Here is an 18,347-nt window from a genome sequence, read left to right as displayed (position 1 = left end):
GCCGACAATTTTGATTAAATAGCCGCTAGCGTTACCGAGAACACGGCTCGTGTAAAACAATTTCGTCAGACAATTTTGGTTATCGGATTTGTTCGGCGAGACGCGGAAACAAACCGGCTTTCACCTCGTCAAAGGCTACGTTTCACGCGAAACTCGCGCCAGTTACAGCGTTAACTTCCTTTGTAGTATTCATGGTGAAATCGCCAATTCATTTCCACCGTCTAACGAGAAAGACGAAACGGACGTATTCTCGGTGAACGCTTCCCTTTCGCGTCTCTCCCGTTCTTCGCATCGCTCTGCTTCAACGCAGTACAACCAGCCAGCTCTCTCGCTCGACAGCTGACAAATTGCCTGCGTAACTTGTTTGCCGCGACCGCGAGAACTATGTTTTAAGTCGAATGATCGTCAGATGTTACGAACAATTGGAAATTATCTTCATTTCCCATATCGCTGGCCGATGCTCACGATCTGTTCAGTTTGGAAAACATGGAACAGCTCGCTGGACGATTAGTTTGAATTTTACGGAATCGCGTTTGAGGTGGAATATGCCGAGATCGTTGATGTTCGACTGCTCCCACGAATACTCTGGTGTCTGTACGTTTTATCAGTCGAACCTAACATTTCTCAGTGACGGATAAGTTTCTTTTTAAAAAATCTACACATTCTTTTCTCTGTTCGATAGAATAGAATTCCGATAAATAAGAATTTGGTATGAAACTAACAACGTTCCAGTCGTACAGAAAGAAAATAGAATTTAATTAAAAAGGTGGGAGGTGGTGTAAGAATCGGCGATAGAATTCATCAAGAGTACGTGACGTTGGAAAAGCTACAGTCACAGATGTTAGAAAATGGAAACGTGATATTGAGAATTATGTAAAGCACGTGGATTGCTCGAATGATGGGGTAACTGTGGGGAAACCTTAAATACACTAATGTAATGGGATGGTTTCGTTGTGATAAAGACGATAATAACGACGATTTTATACAAATGGAAACAGCCAGCTAAAACGATAATGGAGAGGCACTTTCCCATGCCGAAGCACCCATGCCATTCGAAAAAGGGGCTTCGATCGTATAAAATTCACCGCGCAAAAGCTCCCAGGTACAGAGAAAATGTAATTTTACGCAGTTATTAAATTTACGCAGTTATTTCTACCGAAAGAATCGTGTGACGTGGTGCTTAAAAAGATATGGAATGTATAAATATTCAAAAAATCAATTTTATAAAATTAAATCTATCGATCCATTAATAGGATTAAAAGAAAGGAATACATCCGAAATGTACACAAAATTGAAGGAAAGGAAGATTTGTATAAAAATTGTAATAATACGATGCAGCAATTTCACGATACCATTTAATTAAAGTGGGTGTATATTTTTTTGAGAGCATCCTCTGTACATCAGAAATATATTACGAAATAGAAATATGTTATTACTGGTTTTCCGATGAGAATCCGAAGTGTATCAAACATTTAATCGGCGTAGATATTTATCGACGCAACAGTTGCAATTTCACAGATACAAATATCTTGCGAGTTCTCTCATCGTCGTAATTTGTATCTCCTTTATATACATCGTCTGTCTGAATATTCTTTCTAATATTCTAATTGGACTGTAGATTTTGATGCAAATTCATATTTTTGAGAATATGATTGAAAAAAAAAAGAGAAGTAAAGAGTATTTTGTATATTTTATATTTTCTTTCGTATCACGTGCATTTTGTACAATTTTATTGAAATTGGATTACAAGAGCCAAGCAAATCGAACATCAAACGGACTACGCGCCGTGTGTTACTTTATAGGAAAATCACGACAATGTCTGTAACATTCGTAGTATTTTACGATCCTATCTACGATAGCAATTAAAAGTTCATCAAACAGATGATTACATCACGTACAAGCCATTTGAAAGTCAAATTGTTCCATTTTCCGAAAATTTATTCTTTCTAACTTTTTAAGGGTATTGTACATCGTGGCTTATTAACATACTAAATAATAATTGACTGTTCGAATAGTTTGATGATTTTTGGAAAGTACGTGTCCCTGGTAAATATAACTTCTATGCACACTTCCAAATCCGTTTGAAATTTCACCGATACGATCAAGTTAGGCGTGTCTCGCTACAGTGCTGCAATGATCATTTCGAAATGCTTCGTATATCATATACGCAAAAAGTTTCCAGCAACGTTGAAACAGCTTCGCGAGCCACGTGTAATTTATTTATAAAAGATTTTTGCAACTGTCGAGACATCTTGGTATCTGTTAATAATCGTTGAGATATCATTGCAATCAAGTAATTGCACTGTATCATACGCGATAACGAAGTTACTCGATTATTCGAATGGTATGTACTGGGATTAGTTTCGATGGATGTTTGAATGATGACGGAATATTTGGCCAGCATAAGGACTGATCCCTTCCATATCGATCGCGTTTATCGATATTTGATAAAGAGGTCGTTTGCAAATTACATTTACCGTCTACTGTTGCTCACGAAATTATTCCAACTCTGATACGTGCTTCTTTATAAATATATCGCGTGTGTACGTGTATGTTACATATTATATTACATATCGCATATTACATATTATATTGTATTTTAAGTAACAAGATATTTAGTGCGAGTGTATATTTCGCAGAGATTCCAAAAGTGATTAAACAGTCAATTATCCATCACATCGATGCATCTCAATGTTCAATGGGACAGTATTTCGCGTCTATAACATGTTGAAGATAGCTCTTTATGGTGTATCTCGTGGAGGAAATTAATTTCACGAAATTAATTAAACAGTCAATTATCTGTTGTACCGATACGTCTCGATATTCAATGGAATAATTTTTGATATTTATTGTACGCTCAAAATACCTATCTATACTATGTACTATTTTTCCCCCCAAATATTCGCCACAACTATTTTCTGCCTTTTACATTTGCACTTTCAGGATGATTTCAAATTCTACCAATGTGATCTGGATAGTCGTGTTTCGTTACAAAACGAACAAAATCCCGAAGTCTCGTGTAACGGGCTATAGGAGGCGTTGGTGCGTTCTTTAAAACAGAATAACTTTTCAAAAATTGAGTCAAACAATTTGTTTCTTTCCTTTTTTCTTTTTTTTTTTTTTTTTTTTTTACGAGTTAGAAGAATTGGAAAGATTAACAATAGGTGACGTGTAAAGAAATGTTGAAAGAAGTACAATTAGTCGGAATAGCGAAGAAGAAAGTAAAGGTAGCTTTTTACAACTTTTCTAGCTGGACCTGTAACGAAGATTTAAATAACACATTTCGAAGATTTCCTCTAACTCGTCGAGCAAAATTCAAATGGTTCGGTCCACAGTTGCAGACGAGTTATTTCGTTCGAATGAACGTACGAAACGAAAGATATTTTTACGGCGAGTGTCGGACTATTTTAGCTTTCGAGGCATTGTAAGTTGAATTTTAGTTGCGGTGTCGACAAATCATTGATTCAGTGACAGTGAATTTTCTTTTTTCTGGGTGTGATGCGAATGCGCAGAAACTTTGACGTCAAACGTTCCCGCTGAACGAACAGGACCTTCCGGCTGCCATGGATATTGATTTTCCTTGGGCTTCAAGGTTTCTGGAGCAGCTGTACCCATCCAGCGCAGACTCCGGCTATTCTCAATATGGCTGCCTATTGTACCCAAATCCGCTCGTTTTGCGTCGCAACGCGCTCGCCGCCATACACCAGCATGCGATCAATGCGCCAATGACATCAGCCGAATTTATTTTCGAATGTGACGCGCTAGACGTTATCAACATGGCCGATACATGTACCCTGTCACGTACTTCCTGATCGTCGTGTCTATCTCCATGGTCGTAAGCATCAATGGTAAGCCTCGCATTTCACTCGCTTTGTCGGGCTGCTTAAACCTTCGCCTCTTTAATTCGACGCGTTTCTCACACGTTTCGCCACGAATCAAATTACATTTTTCTGAAATTAAAAATTCGCCGATACGCGTTGTCCATCTTCGGTATTTGCGAGAGAAGAAAACGATTCTTGCGCCTTATTCGTCACGCCGATTTTCACGTCGATACGATCGGAATACCAAAGTTGATCGACTCGACAATGTATTGACCAGTTAGCCGTTGCGACTAATGCGACTAAAATGCGTTAGAAAGGACAGAACAACTACTTTGTTCACGCTGTATTATAGTTTTTTCATAATAATTATTTATATCTCTTCATTTGTTCGTTTTACCTGGTCCTGGCTTCCAAATGGTCGAAACGTCTTCAAATTTACGAATATATTTTAGTTTTCGCTGAAATTGCAGTTTAAACAGCAAAAACTGCTTTTTACGCGTGACGAGTATACTCGTCAAGAGTAGGTAACTGGTTAAGACGGAAGATAATTTGCCAGGATAGACAATGGCGGTATTTCGTCTTTGAGAATTTTTAATTTGAGGAATTTTTCTTTCAACAAAGAGCGTTTCTGTAATGGAAAATGGAAGTTTCTGTTTCTTCCCATTTTTCTCTTTCTTTCTCGAGGTTCCTTTCAGTTACATGGCCCTATTTGTTTTACGAGCAAGTTGCGTTTTAGGAGCGTGTTTCGTTGAGGGAGTTTTCACTAGATGTCTGAAGGAACGATGTTTCGTCTATTTATAGCGAAGATCTTTCTCTACATATAAACTGCATATAGAGGAAAGTGCACCTGTTGAAGCCTTCACTCGTAGGTGTTAGCCATTTGTGTTACGAATCGTGTAAACAACGATCATCGTACACGGTGCATTTAATTGACTTTTCTTCCGTGATAAGCTTCGCGATGAATTCTCATTTCGAGGCTACCTTTTTCATTTACCGTCTTGCCTATGTTTCCTATGTATAAAATAAATAATTCATACTGAATACATCTATTTCTATTTTCTCTTTTTCTTTAGATAAGAAGAATATTACAATCAACTTTCACAGAGAATTTTTAACATTAGACCGTCCCAAAAGTGTCTTTTATCTTATAAGGAAATAATAGACGCACAACATTTTTTGTTTTAAATTATTTTATTGAATTACGTTTAATCCATCTTATTCTATTGGAACCAGATGTGAAATAAAACAGTATAATTTTTAACTTCATGAAATATACATAGAATATTTCGTGGATATCGAATCTGCAGTCTTGCGTAGATCCAATTGTCGTGTAGATGCAAACGTAGTCGTATACCGTCTGTTTAGTCTTCGGAGATGATCGAATCTGTTAAGAAGCTGAAACTCTAGAGGATTGGTACGATTGATCAAACTTGCGTGGAAGCGTTTTTCCGAACTTGGAAATATCTTTCATAACTGTAGGTATTTTTAAGTACCCGTGTATGATTTCGTTGATTACCTGCCAATGGATAAGGAATACGTTTGCTGCTCTCGGAATACGTTTAATTGAAATAAATCGAAATAAATTTTTCGTAATTTCCGGATACGTTTACGATATTTTGCTTGCCAAGTCTTACCGTCGGACGTATCGCAAGAACAGCAGGAAAATTTGGCGAAATATCGTTAGAGACGCTATTCGACGGAAAAGCTAAACATCCGAAGAATTCCGTTCTAAATAAGAAACCTAAACCGATGTTTCACCTTATTAGACGATTTCCTCGATGATATCCCTTTCCGCAATCTTCCTAGCAATCTTGTCAACGAACGCGACGAAATTTCATCTTACGCATATCGCCGATGTGTCTGTAAATGTCAAGACTAATATCTATTTATTTTTACAAAAATGTACAAAAATCTGACGTTAATGAAAGCACGACACATTTGTTTGAAAAATGAAAGAAAGGAAGAAGTAGAAGGAAGTAATTTCTAAGAAATAAAAGAGAGAAAGATGCGAAGCATTAAAAAGTAGACAACGATTTGCCCAACGTCTTACGTCCGATTCCTACGTCGATTTTAATAATCTTTAGAAATCTAGGATAAATCACGATTTCTATTAATTAATACGTATTTGTCGGTTGATTGTGTCCGATGATCAGGCCAACTGTTAACTACGGAACATCGAACTCACGCAGCGTCGGAACGAGCAAACGATTTATGGTGTCATCAGTGTGATACAATGGAAGATGGAGAGAGATGCGCCAATCTGACCGGAAACTTCACCACTTTCGGGCACAAGTGCACTGGTGATAAAAGGACCTGTATGGTAATGACAAATGATAACAGCGATTCAAACGCTTGTTGATTATACACAGGTCACGCACGTGTTTCAGCAGATGTTTGATATTTTGCTTTGATCGCGTGCTTTTAAAGCAAACAGAATATAGCAAACAGCTAGCTAAAAGCGATATTAGTTATCGTCAACAAGAGAGCGAGAGAAAGCTGTTCAAGATAGAGCCACAGTTTCATTTCGTTCATAACGCGATTTTAGTGTTTGGAAATGTTCAATATAGTCGATCAATTCAGTTTCATAATAATTACGTACTTTATTGAAATTGAATCCGCTTTATAGGAACATATGTACATGGTGTACACATTTGAGGGAATATGCAAATGCAATTTTTTATTTGTTCTTCTTATTTATTGGTAATCAACAATGATATTGGATATGATATAATTGTACAGTTTGCACATACACGGCAAAAATTTTACGAAATCCGTAATCGATATTAACCGACCGAATTAACCATGAACGAGCCGTATTCTCTGGAAATGATGCGAGATATTCTGGAAAATTGATATTCCCTTGACTAAAAATATGTTACGTTCACACTCACTCGTGTTCGTTACAAGTTCCAATGTGAAATGTCATACAGAGTGAAACAAGGAATTGTTGCAAATATTAATTTAATTTTAGTATCAAGAATCATTCTACGTACATGTAGAATTCTTTCTCATCTTTTCTTTTCAGTCTTCTTTTTTCTCTTTTCGCTCGATACTATCAAGTTCGTGGTTTAATGCCGCCCAAAATGAGCTCGTACTCGGACAAAATTAAAAGAAATACTATATTTTAGCGTACGAGTGTCTCTTGCGATCCGCTAGGACATGTCATATAACGAACATCGTGAAAGTTTAAAATCTGCAAATATTCCTTTCACGTTTGCTTCTTTCTCTTCAGGTAAAGCGATTTTCTTACACTACCAGCACCGAAGATTCAACGTCTAGTCCACAAACTTGGTCGGTGGAGAGAAAGTGTACTAACAAATGCGACTCCGGATGTATAGTGGTCGGTGAACGAACAAAACTCTTCGCTTGCACCACTTGCTGCGAGAAATCGTTTTGCAATATCGGTACCGGTGCTGCGAACGATCTGACGATAAGAGGGATCGATCTGTTTCTAGCTTTAGTATTACAAATTACATTAACAATTATCATGTATCCGTCCTGACATTGCAGACGAAGTAACACACGATCGTGAATCATTTTAGTCGCCGATGAGAATAATTGGTTCTATTAACGCGTTTATACGTACATTGTAACATACACTGTAATATTACACAACAACACGATACATAAGATATATCGCATTACCAATGAAAATGCTGTTTTCATTTTATAAATGTGTACATGGAGTTTCATTCCTTATATGTTTCATAATAATATTACGATGAATATTGATTAATAAGTCAATAAAATTACGACGATATCGATAATACGAAGCTCAGAAATAAGAAAATAATAATGATGTTCTCGTTCTAATGATGTCGATAAATCAAAGAACAATTGATAATGTAAAAAGGGGATGTTCTTAAGAATACGATGCTCATAATTATAATAATTACAAATACAATCAAATCTACGAGAATGAGATTTAAAACACTGCTAAGTTATTACTCGATCGTTCAACGAACCAATGTAATTTAAATTGTAAATTTTAGAAAAATTGTTATAGCAATACACTACCAATAAATTGTATAAAGTAACAAACTTTTCTAAAAAAAAAAAAAACTCATTAAAACTCTCGATATAATAATAAATACTTTTTATCGATTTCCATTTTTCCATTATCCTCTACTTAATTCCCAAGGATGTCAATGAGAAACATATTAGGTTGTTCCAAAAGTCTCTGTCTGTTTTATAAGAAAATAATAGATGCACAACATTTTTTCTTTTATATTATTTTATTGAATTTTGTATGATCCGTTTTCTACTAATAGAACAAAATGAATCATAATGTAAAACAAAAAATGATGTGCATCTGTCACTTCCTTATAAAACGAAAGAAACTTTTGAGAAAACCCAATAGAATGGGAATTTTCTCGTGGACACATAACATTAGAAAATTGTACACAACATTGTCGCCAAGGCCGCCACATCTCTATCTCCATCATCGGTCCATCGGATTTGAAGTATGCCGGTCGTGACAAGAGCAACGTTCAAGATGAAATCCTCGGCCCTTGTTAAATCGTCTCGGTCGGGGTCGAACAATGCGTTCGCCAGCATCCTCGTTTCTCGGTGATTGCACATAAAGCTGCCATTATTAGAACTTCAGTGGGCGGTAAGCGCTGGTGCTTTTTCCAGTCTCGCGTTCGCGCTTACTCTTACGCACAATTCGCCGCTGCACTCGCGTGCGTTTCCAGCCGCGTTCATCCCTCCATGTGGCTGCCAGTCGTAGCACGAAGCTCGTTCGTCGCGTTTACTCCACTTTTTTCATCGAAAAATTTTATCCGGAATATCACGTTCGACTCGACGACCGATTAATTATCGTATTTTACTTTTACCGATGGTGCATCATTTTCATGGAAAACGTTTAAATTTCCACGTGGTGCCACGTGGTGGAAAAAATGGCCACCGGTTGCTGCACGACGCTCCTTCGTCGCGTTTATTCCACCTCTTCGGCGAAACGTTCCATCCGGAACGTCGCGATCGACACGAGATCGAAATTAATTATATTCTACTTTCTCCGATGGTGGATCGTTCTTGCGCGAAAGAAAATTAAATTCCTACGGCACGTGGTTAATAAATTGGCCACCAGTTGCTGCACGACGCTCCTTCGTCGCGTCTACTCCACTTTTTCGTCGAAACCTTCTGTCCGGGGGTATCGCGATCGACCCGAGATCCGATCGATCGTCTTATCCTTCCGTCCTTTTCGCGAAAGTCGTTCGAATTTCTGTGACGCGCGCGTGGAAAATACTGGCGCGAATCTTCGAGTTGGTGAGAATCTTTGGCTCGAATTTGATGATTCGTTCGCGTGGGAATCGCACGGCGAGGCGTGCGATTGTCGCGATCGCTCTTATCGCTCGCTCCACTTACGTTCCGCTTCGTTCTACCGACTACTAGTTTGCTGCATTCCCGGTTACTTTACTGGTGGTGAATCGTTAATCGACGCGAGTTACCGCCCACGAGTTGGTTACGATACGCAAGTACAGTGGAAAAAGGAGTTTAGCGAAACAGTTTCGTAAAGCTAAACGATTGGACGAATCGAAAGGAATTGGAAGTCGTTCTAAGAATTCTGTTCGAAGACAGCTTTGAGAAGGCGAACGGCGATTGAAAAAAGAAGAAATTGAAAGACGTCGAAGGAAATCGACGAACGTTCGAATTCAACGAGGCAGTTTCGTACGCCTAGAGACGATGATCGAAGGAAATTGAGAAAGATTCGTCTGTATTTTAAGATTCTGTATCAATTTGGTATAAATAGGTCGAGCAAATATTCACGGTTAATCTTTTCGATAAAGCACTACCTACAAAACCACTGCATTCTATGATTTCATTTCATCTCTGGTGTACCGTAGAATCGTTCCTTTCTCCATTATACGATCGATTAAACAACACCCTGTGTATTAAAACCAACGATTCACCTTCGTATTACTTCCGCGCGAGCTACGTGATAAAGCGCGAGACATTGAAAATGTTAGAACGCGAGAGTATCGTCGCATCCGCGTCTATATGACACGGCGTTTCGAAAGCGTTACGAACCGGCGAAATGAAATGAGAATATCGGGTCTGCGAATTAGCTGCTTTCATCGCGATAACTACGTCTGCGAGTGAACGAGCATGCCTGGCGAGTTTTGGGTAGCCAGAAAATCCTATTGAAATTTCGATCAAAGCGCGCGAGACATGACGCGATCGAAACTTCCCAGTTTTCTCCTCGCCACGTGGCTGCTCGGCACGATCGCTACTAAGTCGCGAATGAGCGACTTTTTGCAAAGCTTGCAGGAGTACGAGATCGTTTACCCTCGAGTGATCCCGAATGAGAGCGCGCGGAACAGAAGATCGACCCACGAAGACCGAGAAACTTGGCGCGAGTATCTCCACTAAGAGCCGGTGTTCCTCGAGATCAGCAACTGGACCTTAAGGACCATGGCCAACGATCGATTGATACTGTCGTCGAATTTCACCGTGAATTGGGTGCGTCAGGGTAAAACCAAGTCCGAGCGACGTAACGCCAAGGCGAACTGCGATCTTCGACAAGGCAGCTTGGAAGGAGACGCGAGTTCCTTCGTCGTCGTGACGATATGCGAAGAAGAAGTGTACGCCTTGATGTTGATCGGGCAGAGATCGTTCTTCGTTCAGCCGCTGACGAATGGCCAGCATGTGATGTTTCAGCCGAAAAACGAAAAGTGGTGGTCGATCAGGAATAATTCGAGCTTCGTGTCTGTGAATCCGGAAAATCCTGCAGGTGAGAAGGATCGTTATCGCGATGGCTTTTCATCTTTCGTTAGACGGTTGGATGTAGGTGATTGGTTGATCGATTTACCGACTTCCTTGCCAATTATGTTATAAGCTTCTTAATTTGCGATCCGCCGTTAATTGCTTCTTCTATTCTAAAATTGACTCTGATCGTGATACTGTAAGAACTGATAGCGTCAATATTATAATACCATACATAGAGTATGAGAGTAATCGTAGTACAAACGAATATATATATATATATTCGGTTTAATAAATTTAATTTAATAAATTTAAACCGTCAAACAGGGAGGGCTTAATCTGCAGGCAAAAAGGAGAAAAAGAAATAATCATTTACAAAGCGAACGACCATTAGCTAATTCCAATTTAAAAATATAGCTAAAGTCAAAGTCATTTTGAACAAATGTTTCCTGTACGCGTTATCGTTTGGCATGGACGAACGTCTCGGACGTTGATGTCCGTACATTTATATATATATATATATATGCAGTTCTGATAATCATTTTCAACTCGCACAGGGAAGAAACATCACTGAGGCTACCTCGAATTAAATTCGCGTATCAAGTAACAGGATAGATACGATTCATACGAAGCTTTGCGTCGTTATTCGAGGTAGGAAAAGCTTTAGCAGTGATATCGAGAAAAGCGAAACTACGAAATCATCGCTGTCGTCGAGACAGAAATTGCTGCGAATATCGCGGAAAGCAGAGCGACGGTAAAGAGTATTACAGGAAAAAGTTGTTCGGAATATTAGCCTTGGCAAACATATTTCAAAGCCGTTGAATATGGCGAGATTGTCCGCTTTGTAAATATTTACCGAAAAACATGTCGTACGAAGCTGGGCAATAAACGCGTTTTTCCACAGTTACAAACAAGTATCGTACGTATGAAACAAGTAACGACGAATTTTCCATTCCACGGCACGCGACAATTGACCGTATTATCAGCGTTTCGTCAGAGTTTCAAGAACTGCGTTTTCTTTTCTGTATTTATGGTTTCGCAACTGTAAAACGGAAGGTTTATTCTGGAGATGCGAGTTCGCGTGAACAACTAGCGCAACGAGTAAAAACACGCGGTTTTTGCAACTCGATCGAATTGTTAGCAACTGTATGTACGAGATCGTATTACTCCCATCGTTGATCGATGTCAGGCTTCTATCCGAGCACACGGACAACGTTCTCCAACGACCAATCAAACATACCAGATAATAATTTTTCATTGTATCATTATTGTAGCTATTAACGACACGGGCTTGTTGTCGCATGATAAAAAGCATGCAACTGCGCTGACACGATAATACAGCGAACTTTTGCACGCTGCGATGGAAAACGCGTCGTTACCTGTTTCGTACGAACGATACTCGTTTGTAATTCTGTAAAGAAACGTCCGTTGACGAACATTATATAAAGTTCTTCCTTCTTCTTCTTCTTCTTGTCTGTAAATCAACTCCTTACAATTTGACGGTTTAAACACACGGTTTTCGCACACCCCGTATATACAGGATGCAACGGAACAACGTCTGAAAGCGAGAACAACGCGAATCCTTGTGGAAAAATGAAGAAAAAGTATAGGATAAAACGTTCTCATTTTCGACTTGGAGAATCGAGTCTGAAAATTTATCAAGTATACTCGAACTGTATCTGAATATCGGTTCGAATAATAAATTTATTTAATTATATAATTAATTTATTACAAAGGAAATACAATCTGGATGTGAATGTTAAATGGAAACAAATTTTGCTAAGTTGAAAATCGATCGTATCGTAATTACCACGACTCGTTGTTTACAGATTAAAAATCTGTTTTACGAATACGAGGAGCTATATATCTACTATTATTAATCAATTTTTATGAAAAATTTCGTACGATGCGCGGATAAATTCTAATTTGATAAATTGTTGGAAACGTGGAAAATTGAATGCAATAAAATTACGTGGCACGGTTTACACGGTTGCAACTTTATGACCCACTTAGGTCAAGTAGCAATGAAATTTATTGCATATATCGGAAATTCAAGGCACGTAATTGGCAGTTTATAAACAAATTATTTGTTCTCTTAATTAAATTGCCCGCGTCGAAAGCTGTGAAACGTTTTTGTATCGAAATCGAAGAATCCAACATCGCGATCCTATGAATCGAAGAATGCGACGTAAATGTTCGAAGTATGGTTGAGAAACGATAGAAAATTCCAAGTGTTACGCTGTATTTCTCGTTCGATTTGAATCGAAATTTTAATGAGGAACAGCGCCGATTGATATTTAAAAGTGAAACGGTTAAGAGCAACGATACAGGTTTTGTTAAAAGCAATTGGTCTATTTACCTCGCTGTTTAAACGGGTTTGTTTGACGTTACTTTGATCAATTTCCATTGACACTTTTATAGATAGCATTCTTTTTTACGGATGGAAAGCCGTCTGATGGAAATTTGTCTGAAATGTCCGTCGTAAAATTGCATTTTCGCGGGCAACAGAAAACAATGGAATTTTGTACAAAAGCGCAATACTTTAATTAGCGCAAAATTCCATTTTCCCCGCTGGGAAATTGAATTTTCTATTAAAGCGTGATACGTTTAATCAGCGGTGGCGTAAATTCAACAAACTAACAACTGGAATATTGACTTGTCACAATTTTGTGACACCGTATATGTCGTTGATACGTTCCAGTCTGGTCGTATTTACAATTTCAGAAATTTTGCAACTATTTTTTCATTTTATCCGTAACGAGAATAGCGAAGATAAGACAGGCAAACGTGGTAAAACGTTGATAATTCGGTTACAGGGAAATCGAATAAATTCGAAGTTGAAGAAAGTAAGAGAAAGTCGAAACGAAGCAAACGCGATTCCTTAAGCCACGATGTTCAGGGATTTTATAATCTTTCCGGTGACGTCTTCGACGTGGAATACCCAGAAGCTGAGAAATTGATTCTGTACGATGAAAAAGACGATGTCTCCACAGAATACAACGATACAATAGTGGAAGAATTATCGATCGACGTAAATCCTGTTGAGAAATGCTCAGTTGGTATGACCGCTAGTTACTAAAAGGTTACTAGGGTTGTGTTGGTACGACTCCTAACGACGCTCTTTTGTCATAGGAGTCGACCACGCCTTAATTGCTAAGACGCATTGGGAGAGTTTAAACGTTTGCTGTGTGATTTGGTGTTTTGTATAAGAGAGAAAATAAAAGGTGTGATAACCAATCCGAGTGGATCCGAGATTGATTATCAACCCCAACCTATATAAAATAACAAATCCCGAGGAAATTGGATACTTCTCTGGTCCTAAATGGCAAAGGAACAGATTATCAAGTAAGTCAAATATTTTTCCAAATGCCATTCTTGTACAATCGTTGCTTTTTTACTTACCACGTACAATATAGCGGTTAATAAATTAACGAATCATCGAATATTACTGAAAGAAAGAAATTGTACTGATATTCCAATCTATCGTGTACAAAAGTAATAATAACAGCATGTAATATAAGAATAGCTTATCTTCAGCCTTAAAAGGAACTCGGTTTACAATTATTCTCCCTATTGCGTTCCACTCTCGCTTGATCTTCTACACGTTCATCTATATTTCGCTGTTTTTAATTTATTTTATTATTCCCTGTCTATTACACATATGTATATTGTCCATTGCACGAATCTTTATCTATCTTGCCTAATTTAATGTAAAAAAATAGAAAAATAGACAAATTTGCTGGAGGAATACGTTTACCAAAATTTGTCAAGAATTTTAAAGAAATTTGCAGGATGAAATTCACGGTGATACCGAATTGATATTTTTGAAATTATACTTTTGAAATAATTATTTATATCATAATAATTATTCCACGAATACTTGCTCGTAGATATTAATTTATGCTTTTAATAATCATGCGTTTAAGCTATCAAGTCGAGTCGAGTAGACTTTCTAATTTCGTTGAAGATAAGTCGATTTCTAAGATAAGTCATTTCTAGAGAAAAGACCAACTGCTAAGGATTCGCCGCCACGATGGCTAGAGCTTGGAATAGCTGCTGATTACTCCGTGGTAGATTTTCATGGAATTCGAGTACAGCAATATATCTTGGCTCTTTTAAACATCGTAAGTAATACCAAACGAAATTCTGTTATTATACTTAGATATAGAATACCTTCTCCTACATATGTACGCGAGCAACCGGGAAACATAGGGCAGAGTTATGCGTATCTCTGTATTTTCAAGGTACGCTACTTGCTTTCAAACATCTCGATCGTATACTCGGATGGAAGCTCTGTATTTTCTGTTTACACTGTTCAAAGCTTACACGTATCTTTTAAAGAGTTCTGCAAATAATTTATCCGTAATGGAATTTTGTAATCGATTAATTTCAGCCATTCGGTAATTGGTTTTCCAATGCTGTTGAGATTAATAACGTACATTTCCTAAGATAAATATAACGAATAAAATTAATTTTTTAGGAAAATTATATAAGATACGATGTATTTACGAGAGTTTTGAATAATAATTTATTTGTAAGGCTGTAATACTGTTTTAACGCCTGTTACATTTTCGTACGTATTTTAATCCTAGGTCAGTGCAATTTACATGGACCCATCGCTCGAATCCAACATGATTCTAGTGATCGTACGAATGATTTTATACGCGGAAAAACGAGACGTTATGGTAAGCGATTTCCATTAAATTAAATCATTTAACTAAAGTAGTAACTATCTGAGATACGCATATGCGAGTGTCAATTATTTTATTTTCTACTTATCTGTACAGTGTATGGTATATAAATTATATAGGTCAAAATATCTGCGCATGACGTTTTAGGTCGATAAAATGCAACGAGTTCCATTTTGTTAAATTGGACAACCGTGAACGATCCCTTGGAAACAAATTTCCAAACAAACAATTTTCACGGATCATTGACAAACCTCGCATTTATCGTGTATCCGAAATATCTGTATAATCGACTATTAAACCTTTTTCATCTCTTAAGAATCTTAATTTAATGTTATAGACCTATGATAATATCATTGATATACGACACTTGCGATTCCTTTTACTTTTCTTTTTCTGCTATTCTTCTCTGCTGTTGAATCAACATTTCAACATTTTTCAGGAAGATTAAAATACTAATAGCGTTACAAGTTACATTTGATTACAATCAACAACACGATTACTTGCACATATATTTATTATCATTGACGAATATTTATATATAGTATATAATGCATGATGTAATAATAAATATAATATATTCGTAATATTTGCTAGCTTTTATTAAGAAAATATTAAACGTTGTCGTAGGTCCGCCGTGGCGATGCCAGACGATCTCTCGAGAACGTGAACAAATGGAACAGAAAGATGCTGTCCTCGAAGGACGTAAATCACGATGTTGCTGTATGGTTGACGCGGTTAGATATAGGATGTCCTTCCGGTTACGCACCTATGTCAGGAGTATGCGATCCCGCGAGATCGTGCGCGTTAAATCGAGACGAAGGCTTGACCAGCGCCTTTATCATCGCTCACGAAGTAGCACACATGTGAGTGTCCCACATGTTGGGATATCGTTGGCAAACTGAAATATTCATAACTGGCCTGGGTATTTACGCAGAGACCGTGTGCTATTTATTTATGCAAATACGTACTTTTACGAGAATAATTTGAAAAATGAAATCTCCATAGGAGAACTTATTATCTTTACCGAATATCACAACGAGTACTGTACTTTGAATCTGCCATAGATTTTTGCGTATTATGTGCGTTCTTGCATTCCTCCTTTCACCTACGATGGCTCTTAAACAAGAAACGATATCGTAACGAGAAATACAACTTAGCTGAGCGTCCACTTTGGTTCCACTAGTGTTGTCCCATACGACTTTGTGTTTGACCTCGCTATTAGGGGACTTTTTACCCAACGTTTCCTTCACCGCCTTCACTACCTTCGATTTATCGAACTTGAGACTTAAACTGGCCGTTACTAAATCTTCCGGCTTCTTCGACATCGGTTGGTGTCTCTTCGTGAACCAATTCGACGGTGCCATAAAGGTCGAAATAGCGGCTTTCGAGGATCCGCTAGGCTTACTTTTAGCTCCGTGCAATGTCGACACGTCGAAGCTGTTGGAACGGAAGCTCTTCGATCGACTTCCTTTCTGTTCGGTCGTTTTTCCGGGCCAGTTTGATTTGCTATCGTCCCGGGAACTCGGCGCTTCCTCGCCGCATCGGTTGATTTCCGTCGCGGAAGACGCTAACGAGCTTAGGATCGATATCAGATCCGTATTAGAGCAGACAATGCCCGCAGCACCGGAAACGGATGCACTCGCGGCTCTTGGCAGTTCCGAGACGCGCTTTCGGAGAGAAGACGTCGGCGAAACCGACGGAGTAGGCATTTCAGAGAATCGTTGTTTCGGCTGTTGAGTGTAACGTTGAGCGGAACTGTTACCCTCCAGCGGCTGTATTTCGTACACTTGCTCCGTCGACGTCCTGTACATCCTTAAGCGCACCTGGCAAACGGATTGCTTTTATTCGAAAGACAGTTTCTTTTTTATCATAATTCGTGCGTTATGATACATGTTTCGATGATTGAGCCGTTAAGCGTGACAAAGCGATGGAATTGTTTTGCACAGAAATTCTGGTTCTAAAATTATGTTAGGGATTCTAGGGCGTAATAACATCTTGGAACGCAAAGTTATCGATGTGTCGATGAAAGTTAAGCGAGCTTTATCGAAGCACACGTTCGAGTCTTTGGGCGATTGCTAGGAATACGCGTAATGTTCTTTTCTGTGAGCTGAAAAGTTGAACGACTATAAAAGGCGTTTGTAGAGGATTTCAAAGCGGAAGAAGAAGCGATACAAATGTTTAGAATCAGAAATTATCTGTTTATATAGAGATCTGTTTGATGCAAGATCTAAAATCAATCAAATCGGATTGTATGGATTGTGTATTTGTCTGTGTTAATCCTTTGACGTCGATACCAACGATGTATATAGCGAATGGCGGTTATCAGCCAAGATTATGAGCACGTACGCAAATAGACTAGAATATTTTGCAAGAATGAAATGTCTTGGTATGGTACGCTTTAATCTATCTATCCAAGTCAAAATAAGTATAAAAATCGCGTGGCAATCAACATATTTAAAAAAAAAAAAAGAAAAAAAAGAGGAGAAACAGATGCTTCTGATTGTTTTTTAGTGCATTTTCATAAAATCTTCTAAATGTTTAATTCTCATAGAATAAAAGGGAGAGTATACGTTTGAATCTCAGCAGATTTTATTAATTCTTTGAAACCATAAATACAATATGAGTATTACATCAACTTTAGTTCATACATGTAACAACATATTATTCTGCATGTAGCAGTTACATTTAATGAAACATTTACTTATCCAATAAATCCATATTCTCTACTAAACGTTCGTTTATTAATAATACTGCCATAATCGTCCACGCATTGTTCGCTTCCTTAATTATTTTTCAAAGTATAACGATAATCAATGATGCAACAGAAATATCACGTAACATCCCAACAATCTTACATGAGATTTTAGCTGTTTTTACTATACAAATTAAGTCATTATTAAAATAAGTCATTATAATAATATATATATATATATATGTCGGAGATGAAAGAACACCGGAACGTTCCCTTTGGAACTTTGGGAAGACCCCTAGTATTGAAATTTAGATTTCACCATAGCCGTATTAAGAAACTGTTGTCATTCGATCCGACTGTATTTATTTGAGATTTATGATAGTGAGGCGACAATCAGTCGCCGAACGTAGCCGCGGTCAAAGGGATGAACGTTTTGTC

General features: G+C 38.0%; 1 protein-coding gene across 1 annotated transcript in view; it reads left to right on the top strand.

Annotated features, from left to right (window-relative positions):
- LOC126927220 (uncharacterized) overlaps positions 1-7,862 on the top strand; it is a 119,887-nt gene extending 112,025 nt beyond the window's left edge. The window contains exons 2-3 of the mRNA XM_050743499.1: positions 5,975-6,141; positions 7,054-7,862. Of these exons, the coding sequence (XP_050599456.1) occupies positions 5,975-6,141; positions 7,054-7,323 (437 nt within the window). The 3' untranslated portion in view covers positions 7,324-7,862. The remainder of the gene's footprint in view (positions 1-5,974; positions 6,142-7,053) is intronic.
- Positions 7,863-18,347: the final 10,485 nt, after the last annotated feature.

Source organism: Bombus affinis, unplaced genomic scaffold (assembly GCF_024516045.1).
Source record: "Bombus affinis isolate iyBomAffi1 unplaced genomic scaffold, iyBomAffi1.2 ctg00000080.1, whole genome shotgun sequence".
Classification (NCBI taxonomy): domain Eukaryota; kingdom Metazoa; phylum Arthropoda; class Insecta; order Hymenoptera; family Apidae; genus Bombus; species Bombus affinis.
The sequence above is the reverse complement of the archived record's forward strand: the minus strand, read 5'-3'. Positions and strand labels throughout refer to the sequence as shown.